This window comes from Gymnoscopelus microlampas, assembly GCF_963454915.1.
Source record: "Gymnoscopelus microlampas genome assembly, chromosome: 11".
NCBI lineage: Eukaryota > Metazoa > Chordata > Actinopteri > Myctophiformes > Myctophidae > Gymnoscopelus > Gymnoscopelus microlampas.
The window spans coordinates 28,056,549-28,074,228 of NC_139948.1; the positions used below are offsets into that span (position 1 = coordinate 28,056,549).

General features: G+C 40.7%; 1 protein-coding gene across 1 annotated transcript; it reads left to right on the top strand.

Annotated features, from left to right (window-relative positions):
* Positions 1-1,760: 1,760 nt before the first annotated feature.
* LOC311054697 (kelch domain-containing protein 3-like) lies at positions 1,761-2,735 on the top strand (the record flags this gene model as incomplete). Its single annotated transcript, XM_084070701.1, has 1 exon — positions 1,761-2,735. The coding sequence occupies one exon, from the start codon at positions 1,761-1,763 to the stop codon at positions 2,733-2,735; it is 975 nt and encodes a 324-aa protein (XP_083926827.1).
* Positions 2,736-17,680: the final 14,945 nt, after the last annotated feature.

Genomic DNA, 17,680 nt, shown 5'->3' on the forward strand with positions numbered 1-17,680 from the left:
CAGCAAAATTTCAATACAGTTTCTCTTAGGGATTTTGTGTTGTTCTCTACCCAGTCCTGCCGCGCTACGCCAAATATGTGACGGTGGCCAGGTTGTCACATGTAACTTGCCACTTCTTTTTAGAATGCTGACACTCTTTACTTTGTCTCAATAATAAATAAATAACAATACACATTAAACTCACAACAATAAAATATCAGTTGCACGGTAAAGTGCGGGGTGCGTAATTACTGTGAGAATAATACTGTTTGTTAGGTACTGCAAGACTACGCCACCTTTTTATTTAAGAGGTAGGGTCCTCTGTAACACTCTTTCTTAGGCTATTCACAGGTTTGAGTTTACCCAGGTAAGTACAATACTTTTAAATGAGAACAACACTTCAACACATATCCCTTGGAGAAAGCTGGACGGAAACAGGTTTGTATAAAAAGGTAATCTATTTTATTAAGCTAATACAGTGGCGTCTATAAGCCATAAAATATTGAAAAGCATAAACAAAATATAACACTAATTCTAAAACCTCAACCTCCTAATGCGCCCACTAACTAACTAAAATACAGGAATACAGACAATCACCAAACACTAAAAACAGACAGGGCTTGTGCAAACTATAGCAAATAAATAATGAATTTATTTTACTTACTGAAGCAGTAAAGTGCCAAGTGCCAATTCAATTGCTATATGTCATATACTCATCACGGTTCAATGCAAAAGGTGGGAATGTCCTTATATGGGGTTTAACTGGAGCGGGGGTTTAGGCCAGGAATCACTGTCTCTTCTTGTCTTCGTGCGTATTGCCTGCAATCATAGAAACTAGAACCAGTTCATCTGTTCAGGTATATTTCACATATGAGGTTTAGGACCGTGGGTTTATAAAGGTAACGTTGCATAGAAGGACACTTACTCGCCCGCCAGACTGTACGTCTGGCTTTGAGGGTGTGAAGCGCGCAACGTTATCGCCACTGGACCTCTCCTCCGTTCCTTGGTTCGTCTGTCTGTCCTCCCCGTCTCTGCTGCTACTGCGCCGTCTGCTCACCGTCCGCTGCTGGTGGCTTGGTACGTGCCGCGATCACTGTATTCCCCACCTCTGCTCCGTGGTATGTCTGTTCCTCCTGTGCACAACCGTCCCTTCTGGCTGTCACTTCCACACTGCCCTGTATGCCTGTCTCTCTGCTGTCCAAGTGGCTCGCGCTCACTTTTGAATAAGGTGGGCCACACCCTACTCCGCCCTCATTCGCTCTGCCACCAGCGTGACCTGGGGACATTGGCCGTCCGCTGTCACAAGGCCAATGTCACACAGCCTATAGGGGAGTCCAATGTCAAGTGGCTCGGGGACCGGGGGGAAATACATTGTCAACCATAAAACATGCAGTGCAGAAATATAGTTAAGAGAATGATGTTTTTAAGTGCGTAATACAGGTTTTTCATCATCAATAAAAAATGTTACAATTTGGTTTCACCCCCCTGCTTTGACCCTGTCACACTTGCCTTGTGGTGGTCTTACTGTATGCAAATCAGTTTGACATATCAAGGAGAGAAACAGGCATGGGGTTCCCTGATTGGCCAATCCAACCCATCAGTTTAGCAGATTTGCCAAACTTTGCATGACATTTGTGCTGCTCTACTGATATAAGTAGCAGCACAAAGTGTCACTTGACTCAATTTGATTGAGGTTTGGCTGTGAAATGTTTAGCTGGGTTGCACATCACAAAGGAGGACCGAGCAGGGCTTGGCACGCTGCTCTGACAGTCGGATACCAGATGTATTCATTTGGAGGGTATTGTGAGGGGGAGACCCACACCAATGATCAGATTGATGTCCATGTCTTCAACACACTGTCTTTGCATTGGACTAAGTTACCTCCATTGACCTCTGGAAGAGGAGAACATCGCCTTGAGGTTCCCTCCATGCGTAGAGGCCACACAGCTGTGTTAATACAAGATGTCATCTACATCTGGGGAGGGTATCCTCACTGCAAGGTGTTTTATGCATTTGATGTCGACACCCACAGATGGTTCAAACCGGAGGTTTCTGGGACTGTTCCACAGGAGAGGTACGGCCACTCAGCCTGTGTCTTGGGGAAGGTCATGTTTATCTATGGAGGACGGTCATACACTAATGACATCTACAAGTTGGAAACCACCAGTATGGTCTGGTCTTTAATTAACACCAGAGGAACTCCACCACTTGCTTCATGGTGTCAGTCTGCCACCATCATTGGGACAAAGATGTTTGTATTTGGGGGCCTAGAGGACCATAGGGTCCACAACAACAACAACATCAACAACAACATCAGAGTGTTTGACACAGAGACAAGCTGCTGGCTGAACACACCTTCTGCACAGCCTCTTCCAGAAGTACGCAGGTGTCATTCATCCTTTGTTTACAATGGAGAACTGTACATATTTGGTGGCTGTAACTGTAACAAGACCTTCAATGATCTGTGGAAATTCAACCCAGAGAAATTCTCCTGGAAGAGGGTTGAACCCAAGGGGACAGGACCGGGTCCAAAATATAGCATGAGCTGTTGCATGGTGGGAGATCTTATCATCCTCTTTGGAGGATACAACAGAAATTATGCATCCACTGATGACCTGTATATCTTAGACTTTAGTTCTAGTCTGAAGACATTGTGCAAGCTAGCAGTTATTCAGTATGGTTTGGAGCAGTCAGGACTCCCACACAACATCAGATGGGAACTGACAGCCATGAAACAGTCCAAAAAAATAAAATAAAAAACCTCAAGCTGAATAAGTACCTACTAGTGATGCGCGGGTCGGGTTTTTTCATGACCCGCCCTGTCCCGCCCCGCCACGGAACGCAACCCGCCTCAACCCGCCCCGCGACTTTTTTTTAATTCTGTAAAATTATGGTTAGAAAATAATCCCCAAGTGTATTCAAACTGTTTTATTGTTATTATTCTTATTCTTATTAGGAATAAAGACAAAACAAGAGCATGTTATTATTTTTATTTTTTTTGCGTGTGAGAGCGCGTGACCCGCTCACCCTCAGCCCGCATCATTTTCTCCGAAATTCTGACTTGACCCACCCGCGCCGCGGGTTGACCCGCGGGTCCCGCGGGTTACGGGTCAACCCGCGCATCACTAGTACCTACGGTTCAAGAGTTATAGGCCAAATGGTAAAATGGGCTGTTATAGCACCACCATGAGGCCGACTGGTGTGATTCTTTTTTTTTATAATTTGGCAATAAACTAGTTTTTTCATTTTCCCATTGAAGTCAATGGGGAAATGTAATGCACTAATAGATCAATATCAATTAAACTATACAACGTATCTCTTAAAATCTATCCAGAGGACGTGGCCTATATGGGGTGTTGCGTCATGACCCAAGGAATCCAGAAGAAAGATGTTTTGATTCTACAACCTACGGTTCAAGAGTTATAGGCCGAAACGTAAAGTGGGCTATTATAGCGCCACCATGAGGCCAACTGGTGTAAATATTTCTTTAATAATTTCGCACTGGACTATGAACCTCCCCTCCAAGTGTTGTAGCTGCAGCCCTTACGGTTTCCGAGAAAAAAAAACTTGAAGGGGAGTTTTCGCATTTTCCTATGCAAGTCAATGGGGAAAATTAATTCACTAATAAATTAATATCAATTAAACTATATAACGTATCTCTTAGCAAAATGAGAGCCGTCGATGTGAAGCCGGTCAATTTTACATATGGTGTGTGCCGCAAAAACTGTGGGAGGAGTAGCGCGACAAAATAAAGTTTATCTAGAGTAAATAAATAAAGAACTAGAAAAAGTGCTCCTCGGAGCACAAGTCTCCGCCAGCAGACTTGTGTTGGGAATGTTCTAATTCTTATCTTCTAATTCTTACAAAAAAGAACATGTTACTGTGTCATAGTAATATGACACAAGTGTCCTATCCGTCTGTATAACTGTCCTATCCGTCCTGTCTGTATAAGTGTCCTATCCGTCCTGTCTGTATAAGTGTCCTATCCGTCCTGTCTATGTAAGTGTCCTATCCGTCCTGTCTGTGTAAGTGTCCTATCTGTCCTGTCTGTGTAAGTGTCCTATCCAATTGTTACAGTATCCGCCATTTCTCAGCCATTTCGTGATTATTCCTGTCCTAGTGACACCTGTATTTATAGGCCGCTATACGTCACTAGCCAATCAGATCACACTATTTCACCGTATTGTCACGTGTCACGTGAGGCTTGACCAATGTTAGCTTGTTTCACGGAAAGTGAAAACAATGTCTCCTGGCGGAGACAATAAAGATCATCTATTACTATAGTCTGGTTACCCTATTTGGGCAACCACACTAATAAAGTCGGAAGAGTACTATAGTCTGGTTGCCCTGTTAAGGCAACCACACTAACTAATCTTATTAGGCGCACGGGTGGCGCAATGGTAAAGTCACTGCCCACCACCACGGAGGTTGTGGGTTCGAATTCACCGTGGTGCATCCGGCTTAGTCGAGTTCGGGGGAGGGAAGCCGGGCAGGGAGGGTGATGATGGTTATTGCACGTACTCCTACGGGCTGCGGCGGCACCTGTCAGCGGGGAGTGTTGGCCGGGAGGAGTAGGATGAAGGCTCTGCGTCCTCCTGGTGGGGGCTCCTGACTGGCAGGTGAGTCAGTAGGATACGACAGCAGTGACAACACATAAATGTGTTTGGGGAGGAATTAATTGACATAACGACTAAATCGGGGAGAAATAGGGGTAAAAAATGATTGGCTACCCTACATTTTAAAAATATATATTTATTACTATAGCAGCACACACATGTTCAACAGATTGATCAGTGTGCATGCATGTATGTTGTTAGTTAAAGCAAGCAATACATTAGGGTAGTTACACATTCAGATATTTTAATAATATATATTTCTTTATTTTGACACGAAAATAACCCACAGGAAAAGTGAGGGTGGCTATACCACTGACTGCACCTATACCTATGCAGACACCAGATGCTGTGTTGTCCTCGCGATTTCAGAATGTTGTTTTATGCCTATGGCAACAGCTTGTAAATCAACGCAATTAGTTGATAGTAAGGCTAGTAAGACTGTCAAATAATCAGACCAGGAATGAAAAATACGTGATTTGACCAATATTAAAACTATTTCATTATCCTCGGGTAGTTTTCATTGGCAAAGTATTCTGTCTGTGGGATAGTTGAAACAAGGTTATATTCTGGGCCAGATCTGATTAGTATCTCTGATTCATCCAGGACGTCCGTTTTCGTGGTCAGGAATTATTTTGGTTGAAATCAGGTGATATTCTGGGCCAGATCTGATTAGTTTTGGTTTGACTGGATCTAGCCCCAATCGAGACGTCACCGATTCGTCCGGGTCCTGACTGTGCTTGCTGGGTACAGTACTGTATGAGAACCATGTATGCCAGCTAGTTAGCCATACCACTGTAAAGAGGCACAATATTCATTTGAGAAGTCTTCATTTAACTTTTGGCAAGTTATCGAAGTCCAGAGATGTTAACATCTTTTGTGTGAAGTTTTGCCTTTTTAGTATTTGTTTTCTTTTAATTTCTCACATCCTACAGTACACATTCATTGTTTTAAAATAAATCATAATCATGGGGAGATCCTGTGATGTGTGCACTGTTTATTTAGTACTAAAATGCCATTGGTCAGATGGCATCTGATCCCTTATTACCACCTGTGCTGAGGCTGATAATGCAGATCTATGTCAGTATTATGCAGAACCATGTATGTATAATGCCGATCTACTGTATGTCAGTGTAATGTTGATCTATGTCAATATAATGCCCATTTATGTCAGTATAATGCTGACCTACTGTATGTCAATATAATGCTGATCTAGGTCAGTATAATGCTGCTCTATGTCGGTATCATGCTAACCACAACCACAGTACAGAAGAACACATTTCAAGTAGAAGTCACTCAAATCTCATCGACCACGCCCCCTCACAGCATTGAGACAGTTCATGTTTCGACATATTCTAGTCATGTTTTTGATTATAGTAGCTGTAATTTGTTTGTTTTTCTCGTTTGATTGATTGATTGAATATTTTATTAGGCAAAAAATGTAAAACAGCACAGTTACATTTAAAATACTTTGTCTGACAGGTCCGTTCATAAAAGTCCTTGCGGACTTGTTTCCAATGAGGGCCTTGGTATTCAATTCATAGACATATATAGTGGCACCACAGTTCGAATATCATTACAAAAAAAAAGTAACACTATGTACAACAAAAAATAAGCGGGGAAAAAGATATGTACAAGAACAGGGGGGGGGGGGGGGTCGGCTGTCTAATGGGAAAATGGTACTACCTCCTCTTTTGGTCTCCTTTTTTAAGGCTCTTTTAAATGAGCCCAGCAAACTGCATTTTTTGAGGGATGGGGTTAGACTATTCCAATCCTGGGTGGCAGTGCTGTAGAAGGAGAATTTGCCCATGTTTGTTTTATGGGTGGGTAGTACCAAATTGTTGTTAACGCTCCCTCTGGTATTGTGACGGTAGGTGTCGCTAACCTTTTGGAGGTATTTATTCAGATGGGAGTGCCTTCAGTGTCTGTTTTATTGTTGTTTTAGCACATTTATGGGTTGAGCTTCTCACAAGTTACGGCAATTTGTCATTTGTGTTGCAGCTTACAGACAAAATAATACTTTTTAGAATTATGTTGTCCTATTAACAGAAGTGCAATAATTTATATTATAAAATGAGTATAAAAAAATAGTTAAAATGAATACAAATATAATATATATACGAATAACACAGACGCAGTAGCATCGCACTCGGTTATCTTTCATTGTTGCTTCCCGATGCATTGATCAGCACAATGTCTACTTATTCTACTGTATGAAGTTGAAGTTATTGTGGGGCTAGTGGCTGTGGGGGGCAAGACAATAGAGCATCGCAGTTGCGCAGAATCCGGGTGCCGGAAGTAAATACTCAATGCATTTTTCCCATTGACTTTTCCAAAAATATTTATATCAATGAATTTAAGCCTAGAATCAAGCCATCCAGGATTCTGGTGAATCATGACCATAAAACCTTTTTTTCTGTGATTTTTTAAATTTTATATTTAATGATATGATATACTATGTTTAATAAATACCCTTTGTTTTGCAGTTTTCAAAAAAGTTTTTTCACAGAATCAAACGTTTTATGGTCATGATTCACCAGGATCCTGGATAGCTTGATTCTAGGCTTAAATTAATTTATATAAATATTTTCGGAAAAGTCAATGGGAAAAATGCATTGAGTATTTACTTCCGGCAACTGGAAGTGGGCGGGAACTGCGACGCTCTATATGCCCAAATATGGACTGGGGAGGCAATAACCCGGCGTATGCTGGGTACTGGAACCTGAACATGGATATTTAACTTCTAGGTACAGAAGTACACTCCCATTTCAGCCCCAACTGAATCTTACCTCCTCCATCCATTTCAGCCTTCCTTTATGAAGATGAGAGGTTTTCCTTCTTTTTTTTTTATCGGCAGCAACAGAAAGTCTGCTTCATCATTCTTCCCAGGATGATGTCCATGTTTTGCCCTTACTGTGGAGAGGGACTCCAGTGAAGATGTCCGGCTCTGTTCCTCTGTCCCATCCACCAGTATTGATCCCTTCCTCCCTCTGCTGCTCTACCCATGATATGACTGTCACACTGCAGGGGCAGTCAGCTGAAGAGGAACTCACAGTGAAAGGTAAACTAAATGAATCAATGCCTCTAGCCCTCAGGGACAGGATTATGATCATCATCTTACTAGCATTATGATGATTTAACAGTATTACAATATATTACTGTATATTGTATTGTATAGACATTTTTGTAAATGTTCATACTGATAAAGTAACATTCAGGATTTGGCCATGTTTATTCAAATAGATTTGTGTATGAATGGGCATACACAAATTGTGTATGAACGGGAAGTCCTTATTTACTTCCCTACAGTGAGAGGAGAGTGGACCCCTCTGGTATCATTGGCCCAACAATGTGGCTACACAAACAACCAGGAGAGCTTCAGATGGCTGCTCCTTTCATTGCATGTGGCATCACTGTAGGTCAGAGGCTACAGAGGCCAAATTTATTTAATTTGATTGTGATGCAAGTCCATTTAGACCACAAACATTTACAGGTTTTTGTTTCTTTTTTCCCCCTTTTTAAGTTTTGCTAGATTTATTTCCACTGCAAATGTATTTTATTCTTAACCATATTAATTTGATTTAACACATTTGGATTATTACATTTTCACTAAAATAACCCTTGTTGGTTTCTAGGCAGTCACACTGACCTGTCCAATCTCTCCACCTGAAGAACTCGCCCATCAATCTGCGACTGATAGGACCCATTATCCAACCAAAGGATCCACGGAGCCAGCCTTTGAAACCCTGCGTCCGATATCGCGGGGTCCACCTTTCTACCTAGCACCACTTTACTACACCCACCCTACTTATCCGCAGACGTATTGTACTAATTATCCGCAGAAGAATAGTAGTGCTGACCATTCTGATAGGAGTAATCCACCCACACTTCACTCGCAGTCTCCTCTACATACTGGTTCTTTCTTTCTTTCCTTTATTTATTCAGGGGAGACCATTGAGAGCAAAGCTCTCTTTTTCAAGGACGCCCTGATAACAGCATTTAAAACAAATGAAATACATACATAATGAAAAACCATAACAAACATTTGAATCAAATTACGATCATCACAGATACAAATAAATATAGTGTTACATGAAACAGGAGCAGTTACTGTCTTCTGGGCCGGAGACCCATTATTACTACCCTTACCACATGCTTCCTGGTGAGGGGTACAACAAGGAGTTCACCATCTCCAGTTCCCCCTTACAACAAACAGGTGGATCAATAGATTCAAATGGACCACACACAGGTACAAGAAATGATAAAGTAATTCATAAATTACCGTAAGTCACCTTGAAAGGCACCACGGCTCACATTCTCCCTCGTCTGCTGCAGAATTCCCAGTTCATGCTAAACCTCCTTCACTCCAGCCTTCAAGCTACACCTTTGACCAGTACTATCACTACTACCATCACCCTAAAATCCCCCCCCCCCCCCCCCCGACCTTCGTCAAGACCACAATCCCGGCACTGAGGCCGTCAATGATGAAAGGCATCCTAAAGATGAGCAACCTGCCCATACATTTCCTCCTAGACCTGAAGCTCCATCTGGATCAACTCCCCTTATGGCCTATTCCTGCAACGTATTCCCCTTATCCTCCTCAGCCCTATCCTCACCACTACTTCTAGCACCTTTCTTTCAGGCTGAGCTCGAGAGCTCACACCATGATGATCATGTGTATATCATATAAATGCACCATTTACTGTCACCACTACAAGCTCACCTGTTGACCCTCTGTGAAACCCGTTGTGAGCAGTCACACACTTCCTATCTTGCCACAGCCTCTGACTTACTATCGCTTCCCTTCATACAGTATGTACCCCAGCCAAACCCAGGTGAACCCTCTGATCCTGAAACTGAAGCAGACGCCTGTTCTGCTTTTGTCCGTAGAAGAAAACATGGAGAAAGGGAGACAATTAGGAGAAAACCCAACATCTGTGCTTTCTGCAAGCCATCCTCTTCTCCCTCCCAGTTACCATTATGACCCTCTTCCCAAACCACTTAAGAACAACCATCAGCAAGGACCTGAGAGTTTACCCAACCGTCCACCTTCATACCCTCCAGCTCAGGTTTCTGCCTCTTCAGCTGTAGAACCAACACAGTTGCCGTTTTATCCATTCTACTACTATTACTTCCCCAACAAAGACATGGAGCCTGCTGGGGATCATGGTGACAGTAATGAACCTCAGATCCAAACTCTGAATGCGGAATCAACTTGACCAAAACATTTCCTTTCATCTTTACTACTCCTTACTACTGCCGCCACCATTACCAGCCAGCCGTGTCCCCAAACAACCAAGAACCACACCCTGCAGATGGGAGTCCTTCAGAAAAGGTGGCGTTAAAGAATGAAGCTGAGGTGTCCTCTGATCCTGTGTTCTACACGATGGGTTCCCCTGTCCAAACTGCTGAGGATTCTGGCACTTCCAATTCTGGCACTTCACTTGATCTTCCATGATAACAGGAAAATTGGCTCTGACATTTGCACATATTATTTGTTAGATTATAATGAGGGTGATCTTGGGAAATGGCATCTGACTCTACTGTTGCAAATGTAAGACATTCTGCCTTACATTTTGTAGAATAAGCTTTTATAAATGGTGGATGGAATTAGGGTTCCCGTCAGAATTCACCTTATTTCCAGCTGAAAGGTCCTTAAACATAATCAGCGCAACAAGAGCAAAATTTAGTAATCAGCGTTTCACTGAATGCATCCGTCTTTTGGTTCAAAATATGTTTAGAAGTTAGTGCTGCCTTTCCCCCACTATTATTTTATGTATTATTTTCCCATTTTGAGATTTTAGTATGTTCAATATCTATAATTGTATACTGTAGGTTCTAAATAATTTGTAGGGTAGGAGAATTCCTTTTTTAAATCCATTAATTATGATTAGGATAATCAGTACTGTGTACAAACCACATTCACCCCCTCCCTTAAATGTCATTGTAGACTTGCTGCTCTTACTGCCCATGGTCTATGGGAGAAAAAAAGAAGGAAAAAGAAAAGCCATGTCCCTAATGCCTAAATTATACTCTGCCATACAATGGTGTTCCATGCTGAAAATAGCAATCTACAAGCTCGCAAACCGTTGAGAGCTTGTGGATCAGGTATTTGTTTTATTACTTAAAAAATATATAATAATTTAGTCCCCTTTAGTTGTTGTGGTATTTGTTAGTCTCTTGAGACAGACTGTTGGCTCACATAATTAAAAAAACAGTCTACTTTGGAAATGATAAAAAATACAAAGAAATTAAAGCAGATGTCCTGCCTCCCCACCACTTCACCTTGGAATCCCATAAATAAGTCCTACTATAAATCCCTCTAGCTTGTTGCGTAGCAACAGAAATGACAAACGGTGATGGCTTCCTGTAGCAAATTTCACAAAGCTCGTTACAGGCTCTGTGTAGCATTTGTGGAAGATTGTGGAAGAGTTGCCTGGCTTCAGAGACTAGGGGGTATTTGTCACTGCACATTTTCACGTACATGAAATTTGTCCTCTGCATTTACCCATCCTAACTGGATTGTTTTCAGTTAAACTTTTATGACACTGATACAGGTCACATGACCTGCCCAGACCCGTTCATTGTTCATCCTTGTGTACCAAACTCTCCACAATGCTGCTTCCTTCACAATGCACACACCAAACAATGCTGTACCTACTACAGTTTGGCAAAATTGTATAATTGAGTTGAGCTGAATAATCTATAAATGTTTGCGATTGATACTGTAAGTGGCCATTGTAGCCTACCAATATCTTGAAAGGCAGAAAGGGAAGAACGCTTGTGTCTGAAAAATATCAATGGAAAGTCTCAACTGTACAGAACTGCAGTGCCATTAATATGAGAAACAATTGCTCTGACGTAAAACATGTATGAGGGTCAGCCAGTCACTGGATATGTTGTTCTTTAAATGCCTGTGCTACTTTTTATCATAAATACTGTAAAAATGCTAAATACTGCTGGGATGAAGACGATCTGAGATATTATGCTTTTCACTGTATGCAACTTGGCTAATTAATGTTGATTGTTGGCGACAGTGTGCACAGTCAAATCCAAATTTTGGTTAAGAAGTTCTGTTGGCAACTACACACTAACATCCTCAGTAAGAATGTATGCATTTTTAACTGTACAGATTTTAAGTGTACAAATCTCAGAGTTACATTAACACTGAGGATTTGACACTGTAGAAAGGTTGTCAGTAAAGTAAAGTAGAGATGCATGAATACCCCCACCTCTCTCTCTTCTTATATACAGTGACATAATCTGCCATTCACTTTCACGTGTCTACATACCTGCTACTGACTGTCAGTTAGGCTACCGACTGTCAGTTTGGGTTGACATGTTGCCTTTGAGAGCCATAATAGTAGCCTCACGTTGCCATCCCCAACGTCACTTCTGCAGAACTTAGGGGCTGGGTCAAACCTGCCAGATACTGGTCACCCTCCAGTGGCCAAGGCCACTTATCTCTCCTGCCTGAGTGTCCTGCTGACCACTGATATTCTGTTTCAGGTAAAAGATGGCTGATATAATCATGTTATCTGCACTGGCCATCACTCACTCCACAATGAGCCACACAGGGGGTTTGTTGTCTTGAAGGACAGAGATTTTACCATAAGAAGGATGTGAGCAAGGGTGGGTTGAGGGTACTCATTAGTAACACTCAGGGTCGGTTGCACCAAGAGGGATTAAGCTTTAACCTGGTTTAAATCAAGGTTTATCTATTAATCCAGTTGCACCAAACTTTAAACCTAGTTTCCACTAACCAGGTTTAGTTTTAAACCATCCTTTAATCTTGGTTTTCATTTTCACAGTAAACCTGGATTAATGTTAATCCTGTTGCACCACTACTTTAAACTCCAATTTAAATGTCAGTAAGGGATTAATTCTAAACTTGCAGTACAGGTGGTTTAAATGTAAACATGGCAGCATATAACAGATGGCTTCATGAAAACGAAAGAGTAGCTCAAAGAAAAATAAGGGACCGTCTAAACCCAGTCGAATGTTATGATAATGCTGAATTTAAAAGGCGGTACAGATTCAGCAAAGAGTCTGTAATGAGAATAATTGATAAAATTAAAAAAATTAAAAAAGTAATTCTAATGATATTTGGCTCAAGACAAGAAGTATTCCTTTTTATTGACAGCGCAAATCCAAGATGGCGGACACAAAACAAAGTTTAATCCATGAAATAATCACTGTTTAAAGTTTTAATCACTGTTTAAAGTTTTAATCACAGGTTAAGGATTTAAATCACAGATTTGTTAAGCAATGCTTAAAGTTAAGTGGTGCAACACAACTCGAATTAAAATAAATCCTAGATCAACAAATCTTTGATTAACCCTAAACTAAGCTTTATTTAATCCCTTTTGGTGCAACCGACCCTCAGTCTGTATTACTGTAGTACATCACCGCATGTATAATATATCCTGTGTTGTTTTTTGATGGCAGCTTGCAACGTTTTCCACCCTTCATGTCCTATAATCACTGCAACTTGGAAACAGAGTCAACATGCTAAAGTTGTACTCCCCCCATTGATGCTGCTGACTGTACCAAACCAAAACAACTCAGCATATCACAACTGGGAATGTTAATCCAGAGAAGGATGTTATCATTTATTGTGATTTTAATGACTGGTAATGTTGATGGTAATGATAATGTTGATGGGCATCCAAGTAAATCAAATATTAAAAACAAGTGAGGGCTGTACAGTATTGAATGTGCTCTTTGGCTAAACAAACCTGAGGAGAAATCAGAATAAAATAAAAATCATTTGAACCTTGCTTCTCTATTTTTGGGCATGTCATTAAATTGTAAATCATGCTCATAAAGGTGTAGTTCATGGGTCTTCAATAGGGGATCCTCAGAGTTACTGGGGGGGGGGTCATTATAGTGTGAACAGTATTAGCAAAGATAATCTATCAAACTAAAATATTACATTTACACAACACTGGTATGGTTGTCAAACTAAATTATGAAGCCATCAGAGCTGCAACATCAACACTGAAGAGTAGTCACTTATGCACAACATAAACAGCAGAACTTTTTATTCATAAATTGGTATTTAGTGACATCTAGTGACCACTTGTAGCAACGGCAACAAAATGAATTGATGAAGCACTATAAGAAGGGTACGCAGTACAATGTTGAAGTAGTATATTTTTACTTGTTTCCATTCCTTTTTTTGTTACATTCCTTTTTTTTGTCAAATATTGTACCTTTTTCTTGTTTTCTTACATCTTACTTGTTTTTTTACATCCAGGCTTAACGGGAGAGTGTAAAGGACAATGGCAACTTATTGACAGGATACAATTAAGAAGGGACAATGGACAATGACATTGAAAGGACATTGCTTCGTTTCTGTCCTTCTATTCTTGTTCCCAAAAATCCATCCCTTGAAACTTCTGTTGAAAAGCCATATCCTGATGGTCGTTGAGGATCCGCTTCAGTTCACTGCGGATGATCGTCCAGGGGTGAAATGTTGAAAATCAATTTGACAGTTATTAGGCTGAACACACCTTTCATGTTTTTGAAATAGAATTTTTGAAACGTTGAAAATGATCTGAAACTATTTCTGTTACTTAAGACAATACTGTGCACATAGGTAATGAAACAGTGGTGGTGGTGGTTGTTGTTGTTGTTGTTGTTGTTCATAATACGTAACTTTTAGCAAAATACCATTTCAACCACTTAAACCAAATAGGTTTCACAGAGGGCTATACTTGGTGGTCCCCTCTTTTTTTCCCCTTCTACGCAAAATCTACCGGGTGCGAGGGCCCAGTCATTGCTGCTTGCAGCTTTAATTAATAATAGTTTTCCATGATACAATATTCATAAACCAACAACAACAAAACAGTTTATGTGGTGGACAGGACCCTTATAAGCAAAGGATACTCACCCGGTGTAGTAGGGAACGATCCCGGAGAACGTCATTGTCGCGGTTTGCGTCTCGCGGAAATTGTTAGGCAGGTCAGCAACGGCCTGCCACTTTGCATCCTACAAGAGAAAAACATCAACACAGTGAATGTTGAGAACCACTCAATGTTCTACAAGAGGATGAGTGATGGGAACCACTCGAAGACGTGGGTATGTACCAGGATCTCAGTTGAAGAGAACTTGAACTTGTAGCAGGATACAGGGTTGAAGTTTCCATCTGCGTCATGCACGATGTACAAGGAACCATTTCGGCCACGCGCACTAGGTTGTCGGGTTAGGATTTTTTGGCTGAAAGTCCGACTTGCTCGCATCCTCACAAGCAGAGCAGTGATGTCCATCCCCGTCTCCTCCTTCACCTGAAGGTCAAAGTCACAGAGAAACCTTTTATCTCCATATTCTAACTTTTTGTGTTTTTTTGTAAACTAATGTCCTACTTAATCATACTACAGCGTCACACAAAAGCATCAAAAGTAGTTTTGAGTAGATCTGCTACTTTTGAATTTGAATCCTAAAAAGTAACTGTTTTGGATATTGGATATTTCCACCCGATAGACAGAGACAAAATGGAATTCAGTTGAGTTATACACACATGTGTGTAACCTCTTTAACCATTATTTTATACTTTGGCTATTCAAGATATACAAGCTTATAGCGCATCACTTCGTGCCGTGCTATGAGCTTGTAGATCTGCTATTTTTTGTTTTTAATCTTGAAAATGTGTGCCAATCTTTGAATATATATATATGTATTATTTTTATTGTTATTATTGTCAGGAGAGACAATACATTTATGCATAGCAGTGCATCATACTTCACAATACAATATTAGCAATGTGTGTGTCGATATATAAACCGGGGGCCGCGGCCAAATACATACCATTTTGGTGGTCCTTGACATGAAAAAGTCTGAGAATCACCGATATAGCAACATAGGTTTTTCAGAGAACTGTTAGGATTTAGCAGACATTTGTAAAATCGGCCTCAGGTCTTACTGGGTTAATAGAGGAGTTGTTAGTATGCAAACTTTATATATATGTGCCATGTCTAGTTTAGGATATTCATTGTCCAGTTAGTTGTATAGAATGTTTATATGACCTAGGTTCGGTAAAGGTTGGCCTGTAATTGATACCACATGTTGACCCCAGATGAATAAAAAGAATCCTGTGTGACTAGCTGAGCTGACCAATGTTGTGTGAGGAAAGCATATATAAACCCCTGTATTGCCAATGTTCTTTGGAGAACTCCTCGGATTGATCCGTACAATAAACTGACACAGAGAAGGACTTATTCACTCCTGTCTAAATGTATTTTACCAGTGCCATGCCATGAAGGATTCATATTATCAGGAGTGTTTTTGACTCACCTCTCTTATGGCGCATGCACTAGGCGTCTCATCAAACTCTTTTTTCCCCTTGGGGAATCCCCAAGTCCTTGTCCTCCTTTCCTGAACCAGCACGACCTAGAATGGAATGACATCAGTTAGTAGGTAATCATATCATATGGCTCTTTTCGACTACAAAGGGTAGCCGAGAACATTCCATAACCTGGAACTTTCCAGGGGGTCCCGGACACCACATTGAGAGCCAGTGCTATAATGCAATTACTCACATGTGTCAGTAGGTCACTTAAAATTATGGCGCCGTGGGTGGGGAGTGTTATTGTGACGTTGTCATATCTTGTTATGGCCTGGGCGATGGTCCTAGTCTGGTCTGGACGATGGATGAAAAGATGATTTAAGCCACAGAGTATATCGCTGTCAAGAACAACACTAGCCAGTGGTGGACAGTAAGGAAATGCATTTACTTGACTATTACACTGTAAACACTTTGAACCTGGCGTCCCTATTTTGGGCATGCCATTATAGGTGAAAATATAAAGAAATAGCTATAATAGCAGATCTACAAGCTCACAATGCATCTTGATGAGTATCGAGATCTAGAAAAACTTGTCCATGCATTCATCTTCAGTACACTTCTGAATACTACTATACTAATATACTAATACTACTATAACAGTATCTTTATAGGTCTACCTAAAACATCAATCGGACGACGGCAGTTGATTCAGAACGCTGCTGCTCGACTCCTTAAGAATACCAAGAAAGTGGAGCATATCACAGCAGTTCTTAAATCCTTACACTGGCTCCCCGTGTGTCAAATAATTGATTTCAAAATACTACTGTTGGTCTATAAAGCTTTGAATGGTTTAGTCAAAATACATTTCTGATCTTGTGCGATATCATGAACCATCCAGACCTCTCAGGTCATCTGGGAAAGGGTCTGCTTTCTGTCCCTAAAACCAAACATAAACGTGCATATGATATACAAATAAAACTGCAGTGCCTATCTGCACATTACTTTATGTTTATGACAATTAATCGTCAAGTAAAATGTTAATATTGTGACAACCAGTGTTAATTTAGACAGCAAATTTTGATATAGTTTTAGAATTAAAAGAAATAAAAATGATTTTGCAAACTAAAAAATCTCCATGAATTCAAGTCTCCATGGGGTGTGTGATTGATAGGAAAAAAAGTCATTTTGGGGGTGAACTATTCCTTTTAAGTTTTCATTTAGTTTTTGTCAGTGAAAAAAGGTAGTCGACCAAGATTTTTCATCATAGTTCTAGTCAACGAAATTAACTCTGGTGACAACCCACCTCATTCACTCACTCACTCACTCATTCACATCAAAGGATATGACTTCTTGTAAAGTCAACAAAAGTAACGGATGGTAGGTACTGCTGATCCGTCTGTAACTTATCCATGTAGTGCCAGTGTGCCCTCTCTAGCTGGCTGCCGATATGGTATTCCACCTCATTACTTGCCACCCTCCTGTCCTCGTCCAGGCCCGCCATGAACCTGTATGAAATATTTGTATTATCATTCTAACTTCTTTTTTTATTATTGCGTTAGAATACCATTTTAACCATGTTAGATTTGTCGAAAACACCCGTCCTTGATTCTGGTGACTCACCCTGCCCTCCTAATGCGTGAGGGCGCCGTGTTTTTCCGATTCTTTTTTTCATTTTTTTATTATTTTTTTATTGTATTAATTTTTTTTTAAATAATAATTACATAAATAAAAAAAGTAATTTAAAAAACACGGCCCCCTCCCCTAAAGGTCAGAGGTCAAAAGTCAGAGGGTGAAAGTTGTT